At 44.8% G+C, this 18651-nt stretch overlaps 2 protein-coding genes across 4 annotated transcripts; both read right to left on the bottom strand.

Moving 5' to 3' along the window:
- LOC110395670 (tubulin alpha-2 chain) lies at window positions 81–6960 on the bottom strand. 2 transcript variants are annotated; one of them, XM_021390361.1, is made up of 5 exons: window positions 6823–6960; window positions 3203–3416; window positions 2444–2592; window positions 1365–2045; window positions 81–421 (listed from the first exon to the last, which is right to left on the bottom strand). In XM_021390361.1, exons 2-5 carry the CDS (start codon window positions 3228–3230, stop codon window positions 131–133), a joined length of 1149 nt encoding a protein of 382 aa, XP_021246036.1. In that variant the 5' UTR covers window positions 3231–3416; window positions 6823–6960; the 3' UTR covers window positions 81–130. The 2 variants fall into 2 exon arrangements, with proteins under 2 accessions (XP_021246036.1, XP_021246028.1); XM_021390353.1 differs by lacking the exon at window positions 6823–6960 and adding an exon at window positions 4249–5025.
- Window positions 5183–11946, bottom strand: PEX26 (peroxisomal biogenesis factor 26). Of its 2 annotated transcripts, none has more exons than XM_021390371.1 (5): window positions 11312–11946; window positions 10866–11009; window positions 10213–10526; window positions 9007–9153; window positions 5183–8039 (listed from the first exon to the last, which is right to left on the bottom strand). In XM_021390371.1, exons 1-5 carry the CDS (start codon window positions 11575–11577, stop codon window positions 7936–7938), a joined length of 975 nt encoding a protein of 324 aa, XP_021246046.1. In that variant the 5' UTR covers window positions 11578–11946; the 3' UTR covers window positions 5183–7935. The 2 variants fall into 2 exon arrangements, with proteins under 2 accessions (XP_021246046.1, XP_021246057.1); XM_021390382.1 differs by having other exon boundaries at window positions 10866–11006; window positions 11312–11938.

Here is an 18651-nt window from a genome sequence, read left to right as displayed (position 1 = left end):
GCAGGTGAGGCCAGAAACATACTATGTGTGAGACAAGCAAAAATGTAGCCATATGAAATAAAGACACAGAGACAATCTTCTGCACAGAGAAGGACAAACCGTTTATGCACAGAAAAAGGCAAAGTGAATGTTAAGGTTCCTCATCATTTTCATCTTCAAATGAGTCAGTTGCCACTTCTTCATAGTCCTTCTCCAGGGCAGCCAGGTCCTCTCGGGCCTCTGCAAATTCTCCTTCCTCCATGCCTTCACTTACATACCAGTGCACAAACGCTCTCTTGGCATACATAAGATCAAACTTGTGGTCAAGCCTTGCCCAGGCCTCTGCAATGGCTGTGGTATTGCTCAGCATGCAGACTGCTCGCTGAACCTGGGCTAGGTCTCCCCCTGGTGTAGGTGTTGGTGGCTGATAGTTGATCCCAACCTGCAAACAGCAGATAAAATGGTTGCATAAAAAACAGTTAAACAAACAGGTTCCTGGATCCTGGCTCCACCCCTTCCCAGACCTCATTTAAGGGCTGACAGTGAACACAAGGACATCTTGCTGGAGATCCTTGCCTACCTGAGGCCTCCCAAAGGTAAGCAATTTTTTTTCCTTTGTTTTCTGTGTCCATGGCTGCTGCATTTGGGCTTGTCCTCATTTGCTGCAGCCTAGGATTGTGCCACCCTGCTATTATTGCTGTACTTTCCATCACATTATAGCCTTACAGTTACAAAAGGTTACGAAAACCGTAATGGTTAAGAAATCTGTAAAAGCACTGGTTGGGTGAAGGAAAAGAGGTAAGGAAAGAACCAGACTGGAACAGTAAATCCCTGCTAAGTCTTAAGTCATTCCATGTACTGTTTCAGGTGCAAATCAATTCCTACTCTCAATAACCAAAACAGGACTTAGTGAAGAAAAAATAAAATATGTTAGTATGGTTGGGAAAATTGGCATAAACTTCTCAGAGATGTTGTAGAAATGTTTCAGTTTGCAATAATTTATAATTGGCACAGTTTTGCGGTTTGGGTTATTCTGTTGGTTTGCTTTAAACTCATGGAGAACACCCTCACTGGTGTGTTTAGAATGTAAGCTGTACCTTAATCTATCTTCTAGAATGCAGTTTCTTTAATTTCAAAGATTTGTAGGTTCACATACTCCTGTTACTGAATATAAAAATGCTATATATGCTCTCATTTGTTTAAATACTTAAGAGTATCTATCTATGGGATGCCTGAAGGAGGAAGGGCTCATTTTATACCATCACAGCTTGCTTAAGTTCCTTCTTTTCACAAGTGAAAAGCATACAAGATCTAAAGCTTTAAATACAAGATTTCAGCTAGACTAAACTTGCCCTTGAAGGGAAATTCATGGCAGCCCTTCTCACCTTGAAGCCTGTTGGACACCAGTCAACAAATTGAAGGGACCTGTTGGTCTTCATGGCAGCAATTGCTACATTGACATCTTTGGGAACTACATCGCCACGATAGAGCATGCAGCAAGCCATGTATTTCCCTTGTCGGGGGTCACACTTCACCATCTGGTTGTTGGGCTCAAAGCAGGAGCTGGTGATTTCAGCCACCGAGAGCTGCTCGTGGTATGCTCGGTCAGAAGAGATGATGGGGGCATAGGTCACCAAGGGGAAGTGGATACGTGGGAAGGGCACCAAGTTTGTCTGGAATTCTGTCAGATCCACATTGAGGGCACCATCAAAACGCAGCGAGGCGGTGATGGAGGAGACAATCTGGCTGATGAGGCGATTGAGATTAGTGTATGTCGGGCGCTCAATGTCTAGGTTTCGGTGGCAGATGTCATATATGGCCTCATTGTCCACCATGAAGACACAGTCTGAGTGTTCCAGGGTGGTGTGTGTGGTAAGGACAGAATTGTAGGGTTCTACCACGGCGCTGGAGGCCTGAGGAGCTGGGTAGACGGCAAACTCTAGTTTAGACTTCTTCCCATATTCCACAGAGAGACGTTCCATCAGCAAAGAGGTAAAGCCAGAGCCGGTGCCCCCACCAAAGCTGTGGAAGATGAGGAATCCTTGCAGTCCACAACAAGCATCAGCCTGCAAGCCAACAGGAAAAGGGAAAGAATAAGTGAACGTATCTTCAAATTTCGCTCAGATAGAAATAGCAATACCCACAGGCAATGCACAGCAAAGACATCAGCAGTTTTTTCAGAAAACTCCCATTGTCTGTAAGTCTCAGGCCGGAGTATCACTACAATAATACTGTTTCTTTTTTTTCCTGACCATATAATAATGGTACATCAATATTTGATGTTTTCCACCTAAGTCATCACTCATTTGAAACCTAAGGATGGACATCGAGGAGCTGTGTTGCTCTGTTCTGAGCCAATTACAATAAAAAAAGCAAAATTAGAGCCACTATCGAAAATATGCACTACATGGTTATTTCATTTCCCATCTGCCAATGGCCTTGCTTTCAATGTAATATTGCGTACCAGTTTGCGGATACGATCTGACACCATGTCAATTTTGTCTCTGCCAATGGAGTAGTGGCCACGTGCGTAATTGTTTGCCGCATCTTCTTTTCCAGTGATCAGTTGTTCTGGGTGGAAAAGCTGCCGGTAGGTGCCAGTTCGCACTTCATCTGAACAAGAGAAAAAAGAATTATAAGCTTAGAAGAGACAGTTCAACAAGGTTAACAATGTTTGCAAAACAAAGGGAGCATTTTATGTTGGCAAACACATGATACAGAGGATCTGCCTGTTTAGGGGGGAGGGGAAAAAAAAGAAAAAACACAAGTACAGAGGTGAGGAGCAGCATCTGGGATGTTCTCAGTTTTGACAAAAGAACTGGGCTCCTTCAGAGGAATTATTAGAAAAGATTTGCAGGAGTAAAACATCTTTCAGGACAGTCCTGCTTTCTGATTCATGTTCCTGTGTTCCACGTGAATGTGAAGAAAACAATATTTCTTAAAGAAAGTTAAATTGTACTCAATCAGTTTTAGACAATAGAAAACTTTCCATTTTAATATTAGTTAAAGCATCCATGATAGGGCGTAGTTTGTCAGTTTTCATCTTTTCCTTGAGAATCGCATCTTCTAGTAATACTTGCTATTAAAACCTTTAAATGTGTCGGTTCTATCTGGATGCTGGGATCATCCCTAAAGGTAAAGACATAAGTTATTCTGTGTTCTGAACTTTGGCACACAGAGGAGTTAATTCATCTCAGTTTTCCAGGATTAATTCTGTACTGACCTACTACAGTTGGTTCCAAGTCCACCATAATAGCCCGGGGCACGTATTTACTCGTGCTTGTCTCTCTGAAAAATGTGGCAAAAGAGTCATCGTTGCTGGGTGGGTCGCTGAAGGTGCCATCAGGCTGAATGCTGTGTTCCAGGCAAAAGAGTTCCCAGCACGCATTGCCAATTTGAACTCCAGCTTGGCCAATGTGGACAGAGATGCACTCGCGCTGAAGTGGGAGGACAAGGAAGATGGTGAGAAGAAATGGTTAATATCCTAATAGTCTATACACTGATTGTACATGAAATCTCAACTCAACCAATGGTTACAAAATTTTCCCCAAGACTGGAATCAAGGAAAAATGTTCCGACACTTATTTAAAAATAGTATAGCAGTGTACAGTTTCAAATCTAGGTTTGTTACTGTGTTCCAGTGAAATCAAAGCACAAATAGATCAAAGATGCTCTTCCTTAACAGCCACAGATCTGAGGTAGACTGAAAGCAATTTCAAGACTCTGGACATTTAAGAAACTAATGTATTTTATTTTATTAGAAAAGAGTGGCTAAGGCCAATTTCAGTGTCTAGCTCAAACACCAAATTTTAACATAGATAAATACAAGCAAAGACACAACTATGTCCAGGGTCTGTGTGTTTGAGGGGAAACAAGAAACCAAGACTAATAGTGACTCTCCTAATACTAACCTCACAAGAGGTTGTGGGAATCTCTTCGTTATTCAAGGACGTATTTTCAAACCAAGCTTGAAAGCCTTTGATAAGATTCACCCGACCTCTCAATTGCAAATGCCTTGACTCAGTACAGGAGTTACAGACTTTCCCTGGTTTACACTACTCGAAAGATTTAGAGAATTGTGATGGCCTGGGACGACCACAGATTGTGACCATTCATCTCTGGTCCCCCTCACTTAGCCATAGTTTCAAATCTGAAGCAAGAAAAGTTTCATCAGCCTTTCCCCTGTCCCTCAGATCTTGCTCAGACTAGAAAAAAAGAAAGGCCCAACTCCTTGCTCATTCACCAATAAAATAATGATTCTTCTGTTACCATGCTTCCTCCTGTGAGCTTCCTTTCTTGGTGGGAAGGAGAAGCTTTGGTTACTGATGTATCTACTGTTGTATAAGCAACCTGGTGCAAGGGAGAGTGGCGTTCATACTTTGCTGGTTGGGGCCCTGAAGCATCACAGTGCAGGAGAAGAGGTCACAATTTCTCCTTGGCAACCATCCCATTGCACCCACCCATCACATCAGAGCCTGCTTTCACCCAGCCTTGTAGTCTGTTCTTAAACACATTTTCCCAGTTCATTTTCTGTACCGAATAGTGGTGTAAAAAAAAAAAAAGTTGCAGCTGATATTTCTAACCAGAATTTAACAGGTATTTTGTTAAATAACTGTTTTCCTTCATTAAAATGCTTACAACTGGTGAATATGCTACTGATAACTCATTTTTAAGAATTTTTATCAATTCTGAATTTCTTAGTACTTCCAACAGGTGGCATTATTTTCAAATTTTGTCCTTGTGACAACAGAAGCTCCATGTCCTCATCCACGTTTCATCTACAGTCAACTTGCTCAAGTCCCAGTGATTGAAATGAGTTGGGGAGCAGGTTGGACTACGAGGAATTCCACTTGATTGACTGTTTGGTCATCTGTGGGCAAAGTACACAGGATTATCTTCTTTCCTCCTTTCTTTGTGACGTCCCTTCAGCCGAATATAGACAACTTTTCTTCACTCCTCCACCTGTTTACTCTGTAGGCTAACATAAGTTCTTTGCATCCAGAATGAGGATGCTAAAACAAAAAAGCAGAACTATCATTCGCTCTTTCATCTGGAGATACCAGCACAAAGTTCGCATGTACATGGTAGGCACGCACATTCCCTCTGAACAAGCCTTAAATGGTAGGATTCCTAGGGAATTAACATGACTACAACTTTTCCCTTCATGATACAATGACAATGCAAAGAAAAACATAGATCAAGATAAGTACCAGGTATTTTATTCTCAGTAGTGCTGCTCTTGGCCATCCCAAGGTACACAGAAACACTCAAATATATTTTAAAAATATATATATGCTGTATCTTTCACAGAAAGTAATTATCACTTTCTGAACTCCTATGAATATGCAGACCTGTAAGTCTCTACTTAATTGGGAAGTCCTCTACCTGATTCCAATATACTTGTACAATGAGGACACATATGAAACATTTCCAGAAACTATTTCAAGGCTCTACAGCGGCAATACATTAAGTGCTAAAGCTTTGATACACTTCATCATAGCACAAATAAGCAACTCTACAAAGAGGTAAATAAGTAGTCATTTAATTGTGAAAATTAAATATTGCAGGTTTAGTATTCTTTACAAAAAAAAGAAAAAAAGAAAGATTGGTTGTCTCTGCCTTCTCCCCTCTCAACGGTGAGCTAAACATGATTCCAGTCCAAAATCAGTAGTACTCAAAAGAAGTGGAGGTTGCTACCTACCAATAAAATCAAGTTGAATGTTAGAGTTCTGATAAATGAATGGCTATGATATTTAACTGAGCTCTACACATAACATACGTTCTGTGCAGCAAACCCATTGAACCCAGTCCTCAAAATGCAGCTCTGCCATTTAACTGTAAGTGTTAACAGAAACTGAGATTTAAAAAGTGGCTGTTAGCTGAACGGTCACGTATTGCTAAGAATTTAGCCTGACTTCAAAGGGAAGTTTACTATTTCATTAACTGGTTTACAAAATCTTTAGAGCAAGGTCTTGCAAACTAGGTGGCCAGTAGATGCAACCCAGTCACTTTCTGGAGGAACTCAACTCCAGCCAGACCCTCTGTGATGGAAAACCAGGTAGAATCCAACAAGTGCTGGCTGCAGGGAAGCATAGCTACACGGATAGTTAGATTACATAAATCATCTAGTAGTATCAAGAACTGCTCCTCCCTATATATACACAGTATATTAGAAATATATATATATATATATTTTTTAAATTTGGTGAAGCATTATGTGCTACTTGTCCTGATATCAAGTCCAACTGGAGACAAAAATTCAAGAGGAGAGAGGATAGGAATGTCTTGTGGTTTTATTTTTTTGTTTACCTGAGATAACTAGGCAAGGTGATGACTGCTTTTTGCATTCATGGGTGCCCCACTTTATCTCACACTAACACTGGAGTATTTCTCTATCAGGATAACTCAAGAAAAATCTAGACACAACATAATTTTTAGAAGTAAAGATGCAGACTTTTCCAAGCGGCCTGGTAGGCTGCGAAGTGACAGAGCACACCAACAGGCTGCTATCCTTGTAAAGAAAACCGAAATAGCCACCATCTATGTATAGCTATTTCTAGAAACAAACGATCAATTTGAAGGAGGCTAGCACTGTAAGACTGCAGTGGGATCTATACTGGCTACTTTTCACAAGCTTGGTGTGTTGGATAGAAATTGCTCACCAAAAAGGTGGCTTTGTTTCTGTAGTTTTGGCTGACGTTGGTCAGCCTGGATCACCTTGGCACAGATGCTGGGATGGCTGGCTACATTTGCCACATGGCTCTAACTTGTTCCCTCCAGCACATGTACAGCTTGCCCCAGTAGAAGCAATCTTGAAATAGTGCTCTCTCCCTTGGCACTTACTCGTCGTCAATCGATGGGAATTAACCGTTCTTCTGCAGACCTCCAATCTGTGCTCCAGGTGATCAGAAACGGTGTCAGCCTGGTAACAGACCTTCTGTAAAGACAGTAACTTTCTTGCCACAGGCATGGGGATCTCAGAGCTCTCTCTTTCTACCAAAGATTTTTTTGTTCTGAATGACGGAGCACGGCTGAACAGTTACCATGTAAATTAGGTCTTTATGGGAGCAGCAGGAAGGTTTCTAGACATACTGGGACTTTTTGACATCTTCATAAACAAAGCAAGAGGTAGGAAAAGAGTAAAACAATGCAACAACCTCAGTGGTTCAACTAGACAATAATACGGAATACAATTAAAAAAAATAAATTTCCTAACCACTGCCATTGGCTCCTACAGATTACTGTGCACCAGGCAAGCACAAGTACTGTAATCCACATTTAAGAACTGCAGGTGCAGCACAACAGTACTTGTGGCACACCACCTAGGTTTTCTGCCTTAGATATGATTAAAATCAAGAGCGCCTGTATAAGGAGGCATCGGTCACAAGAGAAACCATGGTGTTCAAAACACAGCAGGCTTCATTTTCTGCAGTGTTTTTCTTCCATGTACTTCTCCTCAGTCCCATGCTGGAGGAACTGCGATTTGAGGCAAAATAGAATATTCCTCCTAATTACTGATACTCTATTGCCTTTAACATTCCTGCTTCCAGGAATGCTGTTTCAGTTGTTCAGTGAACTGCATGGTATTTGCAAGGATGGAACCATCTTCCAAACAGGCAGCATACTTCAGGACTGTCTACTCAAGAGCCACACCCAAAGCAAAGTGTTTCAAAAGGAGGATCTTAATCAGTTGTAGATTACAGAAGGAGTGGCTTTACTCTGGTGTCAGACAGAATGGTGCTGAATAGCCAAGGTAATGTCAGGAATACTTGGCATGGTTTCAAAATTCATACACCACCACTCCCTGTCTGAAGAAAGGAGAGGACCACTTCACAGGAGATCACAGGTGGTCATCTCCACTAGGACACTGATTTCAACAGTCCTTGAAGAGCCTCGTAAAGTCCTCAAGACAAGCTGACACAGGAGCAGAGAAAGATGTTCTGTGGTGGAAGACAGTTAGTCTTGAATTGGAGGCCTGTGGATTGGAGACAACACAGCTGCCCAAGCCTGTCGGAAGAGCTGGACCAGTTTGCAAATGAATGGCAGGGAAGTAGGAGAAGCTGCAAAGCAAAAGAAAGAGCAAGACAGTTTTACCTTTTGTAACAAAAGGCTAAGACAGACCAAACACATTAAGAAAGCACTAATTCAACTACAGTTAATGGAAACCTAGGTGTCTTGTTTGGTTTTGTTCAGTTCAGTACTCAGGCCTTCACCCAGGGCACTGCTCCCATACCTAGCAAGGTTTTTTCAGTATTTTCCAACACATTATTTGCTGCATAGCTATGGAACACCTGCCACCCAGCAGAAGGCGCATCTCCAGATATGAAAAACATGCAATCCCTCCACAGCTCAGTAGCCACCCGTGTCATGCAAACAGCCCATTCTTCAGTGGTGAGGCACTGAACAGGCTGCCCAGGGAGGTCGTGGAGTCACCATCCCTGCAGGTGTTCAAGAAACACGTAGATGTTGTACTAAAGGACATGGTTTAGCAGGTAATATCGGTAGTAGGTAGATGATTGGACTAGATGATCTTGGAGGTCTTTTCCAACCTTAATGATTCTATGACAGCTTCAGCCATTACTTGCAAGACCTCCGTGTAAGCAGATCAGGACTGTGACCACACTGCTGCCCTGGGCAGCTAACACTCTGCTTCCCTGACAGGTCAGCTCTAAATTGCAATCACTCTTCCAAGAGACATTCACCTTGTAGCACCTCAAAGTGACTGAGGGAGAGGCTGCATCTAGGACAGCCCAGCCTGCTTCTCTCAGTCAGCACTTTGTCTGTTGGAAAGAACTGAGGATGAAATCACTGTTCACAGAAGACTGGCTTTTGTAGATCTACATCTTTCTGCATGGATTGCAACTGAAAATATTTGAAATAAGCCTCTAGCCACACAATTTTTGTCTCTCCTAAAGATAAAACATTTATACAGATCTAATCTATTAAAAATCATCCATTTTCTTCTCTATAGCCATAATCAAATTTAAAAAAAAAAAGAAAAAAGAAAAGGAGATCTTAATGCTCTACCTGGGTCTAATCTCACCACCACCAGGTACAGCAGAAAAGTAGCCAAGAGCATCTTTTTATAAGGAAGTAAATAGAAGTGGCTTGACATGGACCTCAGTGTTCTTCGCAGCAAAGTCAGCATGGTCAAGAGCTTTTGAGACAGAGCACCTAGAACACAGAACAGAAAAGCTGTTGGGGCAAAGTAAAAAATATGAAAATAATCACACAGATACTAAGAAATTAATATAAATAAGACTGTTCATAGTTTGAATACATGAGAGAGGTTTTGTTTGGTGTTTTCTGTGTTCTGTTTTGGTTGGTTGTGGTGTTTTTTGTTGTTGTTTCTACATAGAGAAAAAGAAAGACTAGAATTTCATAACACAATTTGTTACACTCTTTTTACATATGAATTTATACCTCAGTAGTGCCTGCTTCTCTCCTGGAAGGTAAAGTGCTGGAAAAGCAGATCTTTAAATGCCAGATGTAGCTTCTTCTACATGGGCTTGACTGCTAACATAGAAGTAGAGAATACATAGAACCAACAAGCACGCTTTGTAATTGTCAGCAAACAAATCACTATTTCCTTCTGTGATAGCCAGCAGGAATTCCTCAAGGCTGGTAAAGCCTAACTCTAGTATTAATACAGACTTAACACTTGCTACTCTTTGTTAGTAATGCAAGAACACAATTGGTCAGGTAGTTCTGCAGATCTGTTAAAGCTAGATGTGAAGAGTCAATGCATAATGCACAACTGTATTTGAACTGAAGCCACCAAGTCATTTAAGGAAATTAAGAATATTAAGAAAAAGCAAGGGCACAGCTGGAAAGATAAAGTACTGCTTCCTTCCTAAGCCACTGGTCTCAGCCTGGTTTCAGACATCAGCAAATGAGACAGCTTCAGTGATCAAGGGTCCGTGAACAGCTTTCACTTTTGGAACTTGCTTCCTCTCTCTTCATGTACCAGTGACAGTTTGCTGTTCATACACACTGCAAAGCCCTGACTGCTTGTGAAAGCCATGTCACCAATAGCTCTAGGACACAAGCAGATTTTCTGGGATGGACTGTCACAGATTACAAGGAAGAGAGCAGACAGTTCATAGGTTAATGACACAGAATGCATGGATGTTGATGAGTCTAGATGGAACTATTCCAGTAACCTTTAAGATATGTGTACCTCTAAACCTTGAAATTTGAGAGAGGAGTACAAAAAACAGAGGGAAACCCTACCTAAAACAGTCTCTGTTGCTTTGTCTTCCTGCTCATCATGAGCTGAGTGCATCTCTTCCTGTTGAGTCCACTGACATCGCTTTTCACAAATGGTCTCAACAAATGCCAGCTTCTGCTCACTGTCAAGAACATCACAGCTGTACACAAGCTCTTCTGCCCCCTCAAATCGGCCAAGTGGAAGCAGCACATGCAGCAGATAGAGCTCCAGCAATGAACCATACTCAGGGAGGCTCTTATTAGTTTGGTCCCTCAGCCAGCTACTGCCAACCTCCAGCATCACCTGGGGCTCTCTCACTTTGCTGTATAACAGGATACTGCAACACAGGAAAAAAATATTAGAAGGCAATAACTCTGTAGAATTTGAGACAGGTGGCACTTACCATGAAGACATATGACAAGGTTTACATCTCAGGTTCAGAGATTTCCCAGAAGAACAATTCTCCCTTGGAGTTTTGTACTTTATCCCCTTAAAGCTGCTTTAATAAATACAACCTTGCTTTTTATTTGTGTTTTTTTTCTTTCGGAGAACAGGCCTGTCCCTAGCTCCACTTTCATCCTCACAGCGCGCAAAGTGAGAATACCACACAATATTCAAGTTTAGCCGGCTATTAAATCTAATCAGTCTGCCTCTGCGTGCAGCAGCCCGCACTCACCACAGCTCCAGGAGTTTTGGAGGCAGATGCTCAGGGCGATGGTAGTACTGCAGGACCCAGGACAGAACTTCTCTCCACCGGTTCATCTCAGCCAGCGCCTGAATCCCCACCACACAAAGGGAGCACTTCACTTCAGCACAACTGCTAACAAAAAACACACCTACCTAAGCGCTTCTTAGAACCACATTATCCACCCCTATGAGCTACACCCCTGCTTAAGCGCTTTGTCTTTCTCCGCCAGCTGTCTGCCCTTCCTTTCCCTCTCCTCCTGCCCTTTCCCACCCCTCAAACAACGGGAATTCAGTACACCCGGGCAGGTGCACGCAGCCCCTCTCTCTAGGAGCAAGCACTGCCGGCATCCGCACACTTCGTATCTACACGCAAACCTCGGAGTTCCCAACGCAAGGAGCGGCACAACGACCGCACGGAGCCCGCTCGGCTCGCACCTGTCGGCGCCGGGCGCCGGGCCCAGGCTGCTGCAGCCCGCCTCGCAGCGCTCCAGGGCGGCGGCGAAGTCCCGCTGCAACACCAGCAGCTCCGCCGCCTCCTCCAGCAGCGAGGCCGCCTGGGCCGAAGCCGGGGACCAGGCCGGCGTCCCGCCGCCCACGGCGGCCGCTGGAGGGCTGGCGGGAGGGCTGCCGCCGCCCTGCCCGAGCCCTGCCTCCTGCTGCCCGCCTGGCTCAGGCTCCGGCTCCGGCTCTAGCGCCGCCATCGCTTCCCGGGGCCGCCCTCTCCCGCCGGGAAGCCGCACGGGATCCCCGACGCCACCGCCTCACGGCAGCGGAAGGGCCGCCCCCGGCTGACATTTCCTCCGACCCGCCGCCCGCCGGGAAACGTAGTCCGGCCGCACTACGGGGCGCAGCGACCCGCGAGCTCGGCGCGGACCCATTAAAAACGGGTTCTCCCCGGTCCGAGGAGCCGCGGTCACGCGCTGTGGTGCCAGGACAGGTTGCGGGGGGCTGGGCGTGGGGCCCGGGTACAGCCACCTGCAGCCCCCGGGCCAGCCGTGGCCGTTAGCAGCGTCCCACCGGCCACCTGGTGCCCATCTATGGCAGAGGGCTTTTAGAGGCACAGCAACGAAGAGCTGAGCACAGGATTCATGTTTGCTTTCCCGGCGATCACAGTCAGTTTTGTAAGGCCTGCTTTGTATTGCAGTAGAGGCTGGTTTCTGATGAAATCCGGTTACGAAGCTATGTGAGGATTATTATTGCTGTTGGCCCAGCAGCACCATGGAGATCCGTGCTGCCTAACATTGCCACAGACTTGTACCTGCGTGAGACAGTGTTTTTCTCAGGGTGAAGAGCTGCCCGTGTTTTTGCCTCAGTAACACACATTCATAGAATCACAGAATCGCTAAGGTTGGAAAAGACCACTAAGACCACCTAGTCCAACCGCCAACCCATCCCCACCATGCCCACTGACCATGTCCCTCAGTACCACATCCACACGGTTCTTGAACACCTCCAGGAATGGCGACTCCACCACCACACCCTGGTGGGTGTTCCAATGCCTCACCACTCCTGAGAATAAATTTTTCCTAATATCCAACCTGAACCTCCCTTGGTGCAACTTAACAGCGATAGGACAAGAGGGAATGGCCTTAACTCAGAGAAGGGGCTGACCACCACCTCACCACAACCTCCTTTCAGACAGTTGTAGAGAGTGATGAGGTCTCCCCTGAGCCTCTTCCTCTCCAGACTGAACAATCCCAGTTCCCTCAGCTGCTCCCCATAAGACCTGTGCTCCAGATTGTTCACAGCTCTGTTGCCCTTCTCTGGACATATTCCAGGGCTTCAATGTCTCTCTGGTAGGAAGGGGCCCCAAAATGAACCCAGATCCTTTCTCTCCGTGCAGCTTTCCAGACAAGGGCGTTGGGCTGGGTTAAGGGAAACCCTTAGCTTCTCACTCATCTGGCTGCCAAGGGAGAACCAAGCCTCGCAGCTCGGCTGCCCCATCAGCAGGAGGGTCAGGGCCCAGCGACGGCCCTGAGCGTTTCTCCTCAAGACCACCAGGTGTCACCAACCACAAGCATGTTGGCCAGCCCAGATCAGTTTCCAAGCGCAGGAGGAGGGTTGCTGTGAAGTGAGCCAGGACAGCTGTAATCCAGTTATTTTCCTCGCCAGTGAAGGGCTTTGGGGTGGCAGGAAGGCAGAGCGCTCTTTGCTGACAGCTGAGGCAGTCTGCAAGTGGGGTGGGTACACACTGTCCTCTCCTCAAACTGTGTTCCTCTGGGATCGCTTCTGTAGCCAGAGAGCCCGCTGCTGCAGATGGATTGAGCTATGAAACGGAGTTGGGTAATAGTAACAGCGTCTCTACTGGTTCTGCACAGCGGGAATATAAAATATGCCACATTCTTCTTTAGCTGATATTTGGAAACAATAGAGTGTTCGAATTCCAAAATAACTATTGCACTCTGAAAACCCTCTTCAAAAAAATGAATCTCTACAGAAGAGGCAGGATTTATTACTCTGCTTTTTGCGACACTGGTCCTCTAGTAATTAAAAAATCACGTATACTAATGCAAAGCGTTGAAGAGTGAAGCATGAGCTTAAAAAGGGGGCTTCTATGCCAGAAGAAGGTGAGGAGAGTCTCATCATGCCTGCTCCTGGCTCCCTGAGGAGCTGCTTGCAGGCAGCAGGACCATACACCAGCCCTTGTCTTTTCAGGACAGGCGCCCACAGCAGCACCTTTGGCAGGGCATACTGGTTTGTGCGCTGTGCTGCAGGCTGTGGAAGGGGCTCCAGGCGTGTTCAGCCCCCTGAAGCCAGAGGCACAGTGCAGAGACGGTGCAGAATGCAGGGCACAGCAGCTAAGCAAAGGCAGAGATAAAAGCCTTTTGGATTTCTGTTACTGTTGCTTGGCTCTTGCAATTGGGAAAACAACATTCCTTTTTGGGAACTACAAGTCCCAAAGTGCACTGTGGGAAGATTCTGGCTTGTACCAGCCAGTGCCCAGCACAAATTCCCAAATATGGATAAGGAATCAAATTTGAAAAAGCCTCGCACTCACTGAATGCTCCTCACTGAGATTCTGAAAAGGAGCGAGACAGCATGAAAAAGAGGTGAGTGCGTTATGCAAAGATTTTGTTCAAAGACATCTCTTGGAGAGAGCAGCCAAGAATATTCTGTTCCTTAGAAGGAGGGTACAGTGCTGCCTGGGTGACAGTGGAGCTAGCTGCTGTGGCCGATGGAAGGGACTTTGGAAAGGGAATTGTTGTTTCAGGTGGGAAAACAGCAGCAAGGGCAGCTGTGCTGTGGGGTGAATCAGATCCCGCTTCCTTGCAGATGCTCTTTATTAATAAAGAACTGTGGAAAGACACGTGAGCTGCAACAACAGTGCATTTCTTTGGAGGCAGAGAAGGGCAGGGGAGAGGCGGGAGATGCACTAAGTAACACAGCTGTGTGAGTTGTGGGGCTGTTGGTTAAGAAGCTAAGATGGAAAAAGCAGCCTTGTAATAATTATTGTAATTATGGGTCAACTTAATTTCTCTGTAAGGCACGGTATGTTTTTGTACTTCACTCCTCTTCCTATAGGGGACAGTGTGGTGCCTTGAAGGCTGAACTCTGACAGGTCCCTGGCCTACAAATAAGGGTAACTCAGTTCTAGAACTTCAGGCTAGGAACAATTACCTGTCCTACTGGCAATTGCTTAACAAGCCAAATGAAATAATTCTGCTACAGAACCATCCGGGAGAGACAAGAAATGCTGAACCCCTAGCCCAGGCCTTAGACCCCTCATGGCTGGTTGCAAATGCAGGAGGTGTGCTGGGCCATGGAGAGATGTGTGTGGCAGCTTAGAATTGTAAACTGAGCTATCACATGGATCTCAGTGCCAAGTAAGAATGATGCTATTTTTCCAGCCTTCGCTAAGTGCAAATGGTGTAAACTGTTTCTAAGGCTGTAAGAGTTACACTTGTACCCAGATTCACCTATGCAGCTGTGCAAAATCACTACAAAAATACTAGAGGAAGTCAACATGTTTGGCTGCATCTTGCTTCCTGGATAACAATCTCTAGTAACCAGAAAAGCTAAATTCAGGCAAATCTGCTGTCAGTGACAGGTAGTAAGAGAGGAAGGACTTCACTGTGGATTTTGCCCCTTGAGTGGGGTGCTGAGGCCTGGCTCTTCTCCTCTGCTCCAAAATCTAGGATTTTTGGTTGAGGGTGAGGTACAGAAGGGCCTTGTTTGTGTCTTCACCAGCTGTGAATGTACAGGTTGCCCTCCTCCTCTCCTCCGAAGCAGTTCAAGGAGAGTTTAGAGTTGCAGGCACCTGTAACAAGGCCTCCTGGGGTAAATCGCCTCAAGTATTAATCCAGATCTGACCAGCACGCGGTCACAGGGCCAGGGGCACTGGCAGTCAGTCCTTTCTGCGGTCTCTTCTGTGTCAGTAGGCTGTTAATATAGGATTAGCAGCATTAGGGAGACCAGGAGCTAAAAACAATGAGGCCTTCTGACTTGAAGAAACACGTTTACACCCATATAAAAACAAAGAGCAGAGTCGCACGTCGTATAAAGGCATTATAAACACAGCTGAAGAAAGGACATTCTCTAGGAAAACTGTTGTTTTGCAGAATGTTGTAGCTATTTATAAAGCAGTGAGGTCCCAGCATGCAGCACTGTCCTTCACACCACGTGTTTTTGTTCAGGTCTGGCTAGACCGTTACACGCTGGAACCTGTAATTTGCTTGTAATTTTCATGAGCAGCATATTCCTGTTAAACACAAAAGTAGCTGGCTGCAGTTCCTTTCAGTTCTCACAGACTCAGGGCTCCCTCTGGCTCCTGGCAGGCTGTCATGAGAGCCCTCGGATGTGCGAAGGTGAGCGCTTTCTGGTTGAGCACTAAACAGCTGGCCCAGCATGACCTGCTTTCTTATTTTGCGTAGTATGGGACAGAATCAAACCTGTTTTGTTGTTTTAAACCTAGAACTAGTAAGTGGTGATTCACCTGCTTTTGAGACCACCTGCTGTTATTCCTAGTTACTGGTTTTTAAAACACTCACCTCTTATGTTGGCCATACAAAGACCCATATAAATAACAGGCAAGAATGGTAGAAGACAGGAGAGAAAAACTACAGGGGTAATCATAGTCACAGTCCAATGGGGGTATATCACCTGACATTAAAGTATGAGCAAATTCCTGATTTACCCTTCATCACAGATACATAAACACTGTGTAAAGTGCAAACACTGGAAACCAGAAAACTGGAAACAAGTTGTTTACAAGTTGTTACTACAACTTGTAGTAACTTGTGTTTTTCTCATATAATGGCAAAAGGTTTTTGAAACAAAGGTCAATTTTAAGTTAATTATGCCTCTTTCTTTGTTCCATATCAAACAAAATGCCGGACTTGGCAGGGCAGCAAAGTATAACTGCTGTTTCTTTTTATTTCATTGTTACTGGTATAAAAGTAATAATTGGTGCTGGGTGGAGCTTTTTATCATGGTAAGGTGAGCAGTTCGGTCAAAAGCCTCAGGCTTCTTTTCTGCAACCAGTTATTATTACCTGTGAGAAAATACTGAAGGCTGTCACCAGTGTGGGTCAGTTAAATCCTGTTTGTGTAACACTGCTTCTCTCCACTCACCAATTCAGAGTTACACGTCCTCCTAATTGTTCATATCTCTTCTTAGAGTCCCACCTGCTGAAATCAGTTGTTGGCCATTAATCTCTTTCTTTCCTCTTTTTTCAAAAGTGATAATTGTGCTCTCCTAGCCAGGAGAAATGCTTGACAATGGGAAACCTGGATGTACTGACACCATATGGCAAATAAGAAATAGAAATTTATTTTCTCAAATCACATCATTTTAACCTAGCTTCCTAACTTCTCCGTATTTGCTTTTTTCAGTATTTGTCAGATATCCGTCCTTCATTTTGAATGCAAGTTTACCACAACCTCCTGTTAATTATCATTACAAACAAACCCTACATGTTCAGCATTTTGAAGTGGAAATTGCAGAAAATGTTACAGACATTAGCAAACTCTTGTGCACCTCAGGTTGCTGGACCTGGCTCTTATTTGTCCAAGTCTTGTGATGCTCATACAGGTTGTAATTAGAGGTTGTTTTAGGAAAGCCAGCAGTGCTGCGGAGTTGCTTGGTAACAGCATCTTCTGCCCTGGAGGGGATCAGCTGGAAAGGGGCTGCTCACTGATGCAGCCCATGTCTTGTGTTTCAAGGTGTGTGGGCACCTGGGCTGTGGTTGGGAGTCAGTCAAGACTTCACGGCTTGATGGTTTGCTCACAGACCTGATATAGTCATTAAGAAGCTGTTACTTTTCTATTAAATTGTCTCCAGGCTTTTTTACGTAGGTAATGAAAAAGCAACAACTCTTTTTAAGGTAGGATATTTCCCCTCCTTTTGAAGATCTGCGTGCTATTTTAGGGCATTACTGGATTGAGAGGTATGATCACAGTTTGTGTAAAGTTAATGCCTAGAGCAGTGTGTTACCTCCTATTTCTACTGCAAATTAATGTTCTCTTTCCCTCTGTCCATTTCTTGCTGGTCCTTCTCATCTTTCTCAGCCGCGTCATAGCAGTGCTGGATGCAGACAAACGTCGGATTAGGTGTCTAATTAGTTTATGTTGCCTTAAACATACTTGTTTACTTCTTGGCACTGGGGGAAGGGCAGCCCAGAATCTAACTGCTGCCTCTCCTTTAAAAGCAGCCTGAGTCTGGGCAGACTGGAAAGAAAGGCCAGAATTCGCAACTACTTTTTTGTTCCGCATGCCTGCGTGCAGAGAAAGTTGAAAACTGAGTCTGTATTACTAAATATGAAATCGTTTGTCATTTAGGGTTAGATCCAAAATGTTTATTTCCAAACAATGGCTCAGTGTAGACAGTCTGAAAGAACTTGCTTGAATTGTTATGGAAAAGCTAATAAACTGTAATTAATGTATTTTGGAACTCTTCCATAGATCAGGACAGTTGCATTTTAAATATTTTTGGTCTAGTCAAAGTGAACTTTAAGCTATAACTTTCCTGCCTCCAATTGCAGTCATCCTTTGGGGGTGAATTCAGCTGGGGAATTCAGCATGGTATTCCCACCACAAATTATTCTCACCTCAGACCAATGCTGGCTCATCTGTGGAGAGCAGAAACACAACAGCTTGTGTCAGTTCTTGTCAGCCAATTCACGGCAAAGACAGTGGCTGCTTTTAAGCTACTGCTGAGGAGGGTTTGGACCAGGGTGTCTTCTGGACTCTGCACTGAGGTGCTTGCAAGATCTTTTTCAGCATCTCCAGTGTGAGAGCAGCCTGACTGTGGGGACAAGAACTTTGGAGCAGCAAGACTGCTCCGTGGAAGAGGACGAGTTGTAAGCTCAGGGAAGGCAGAGGCAGTGCCCTCTGAGCAGGGTGCAGTCACACCTATGGGATCCAAAGAGGGTTGGAAGCATTGAGCACTGATAACAGGCTTCATCAACAGCATGAGCCAAGGCATACTGATGAATTAGGTTCAGGGTCCGTACCAGGAGCAGCTGAAGATAGGACTGCAACAACACAGGTCCAAGGTCTGCCCAGGAGATAGAGACTGGGCCACAGACGTGCACAGTTACAACATAACATACGTTAATAGGCCAGATCTGGGTGCCCAGGACGGGGCTTAAATGGAACTCATGTCTCTGGATTGCAGGAAGAAGGGACAGGGTGAGAGTCCTTGGTGAGGCTGGTCAGGGCATTGAGGGTATGTTAGTACCCTTGGGGGTGGAAACAATGACCTTCTAAGCTGCTCCCAGTGTTTCCAAAATGGTTGAATGACTATATCAATATAGGCATTTTAAATCAGCTTTACTG

The sequence above is a fragment of the Numida meleagris genome, chromosome 1, assembly GCF_002078875.1.
Source record: "Numida meleagris isolate 19003 breed g44 Domestic line chromosome 1, NumMel1.0, whole genome shotgun sequence".
NCBI lineage: Eukaryota > Metazoa > Chordata > Aves > Galliformes > Numididae > Numida > Numida meleagris.
The sequence above is the reverse complement of the archived record's forward strand: the minus strand, read 5'-3'. Positions and strand labels throughout refer to the sequence as shown.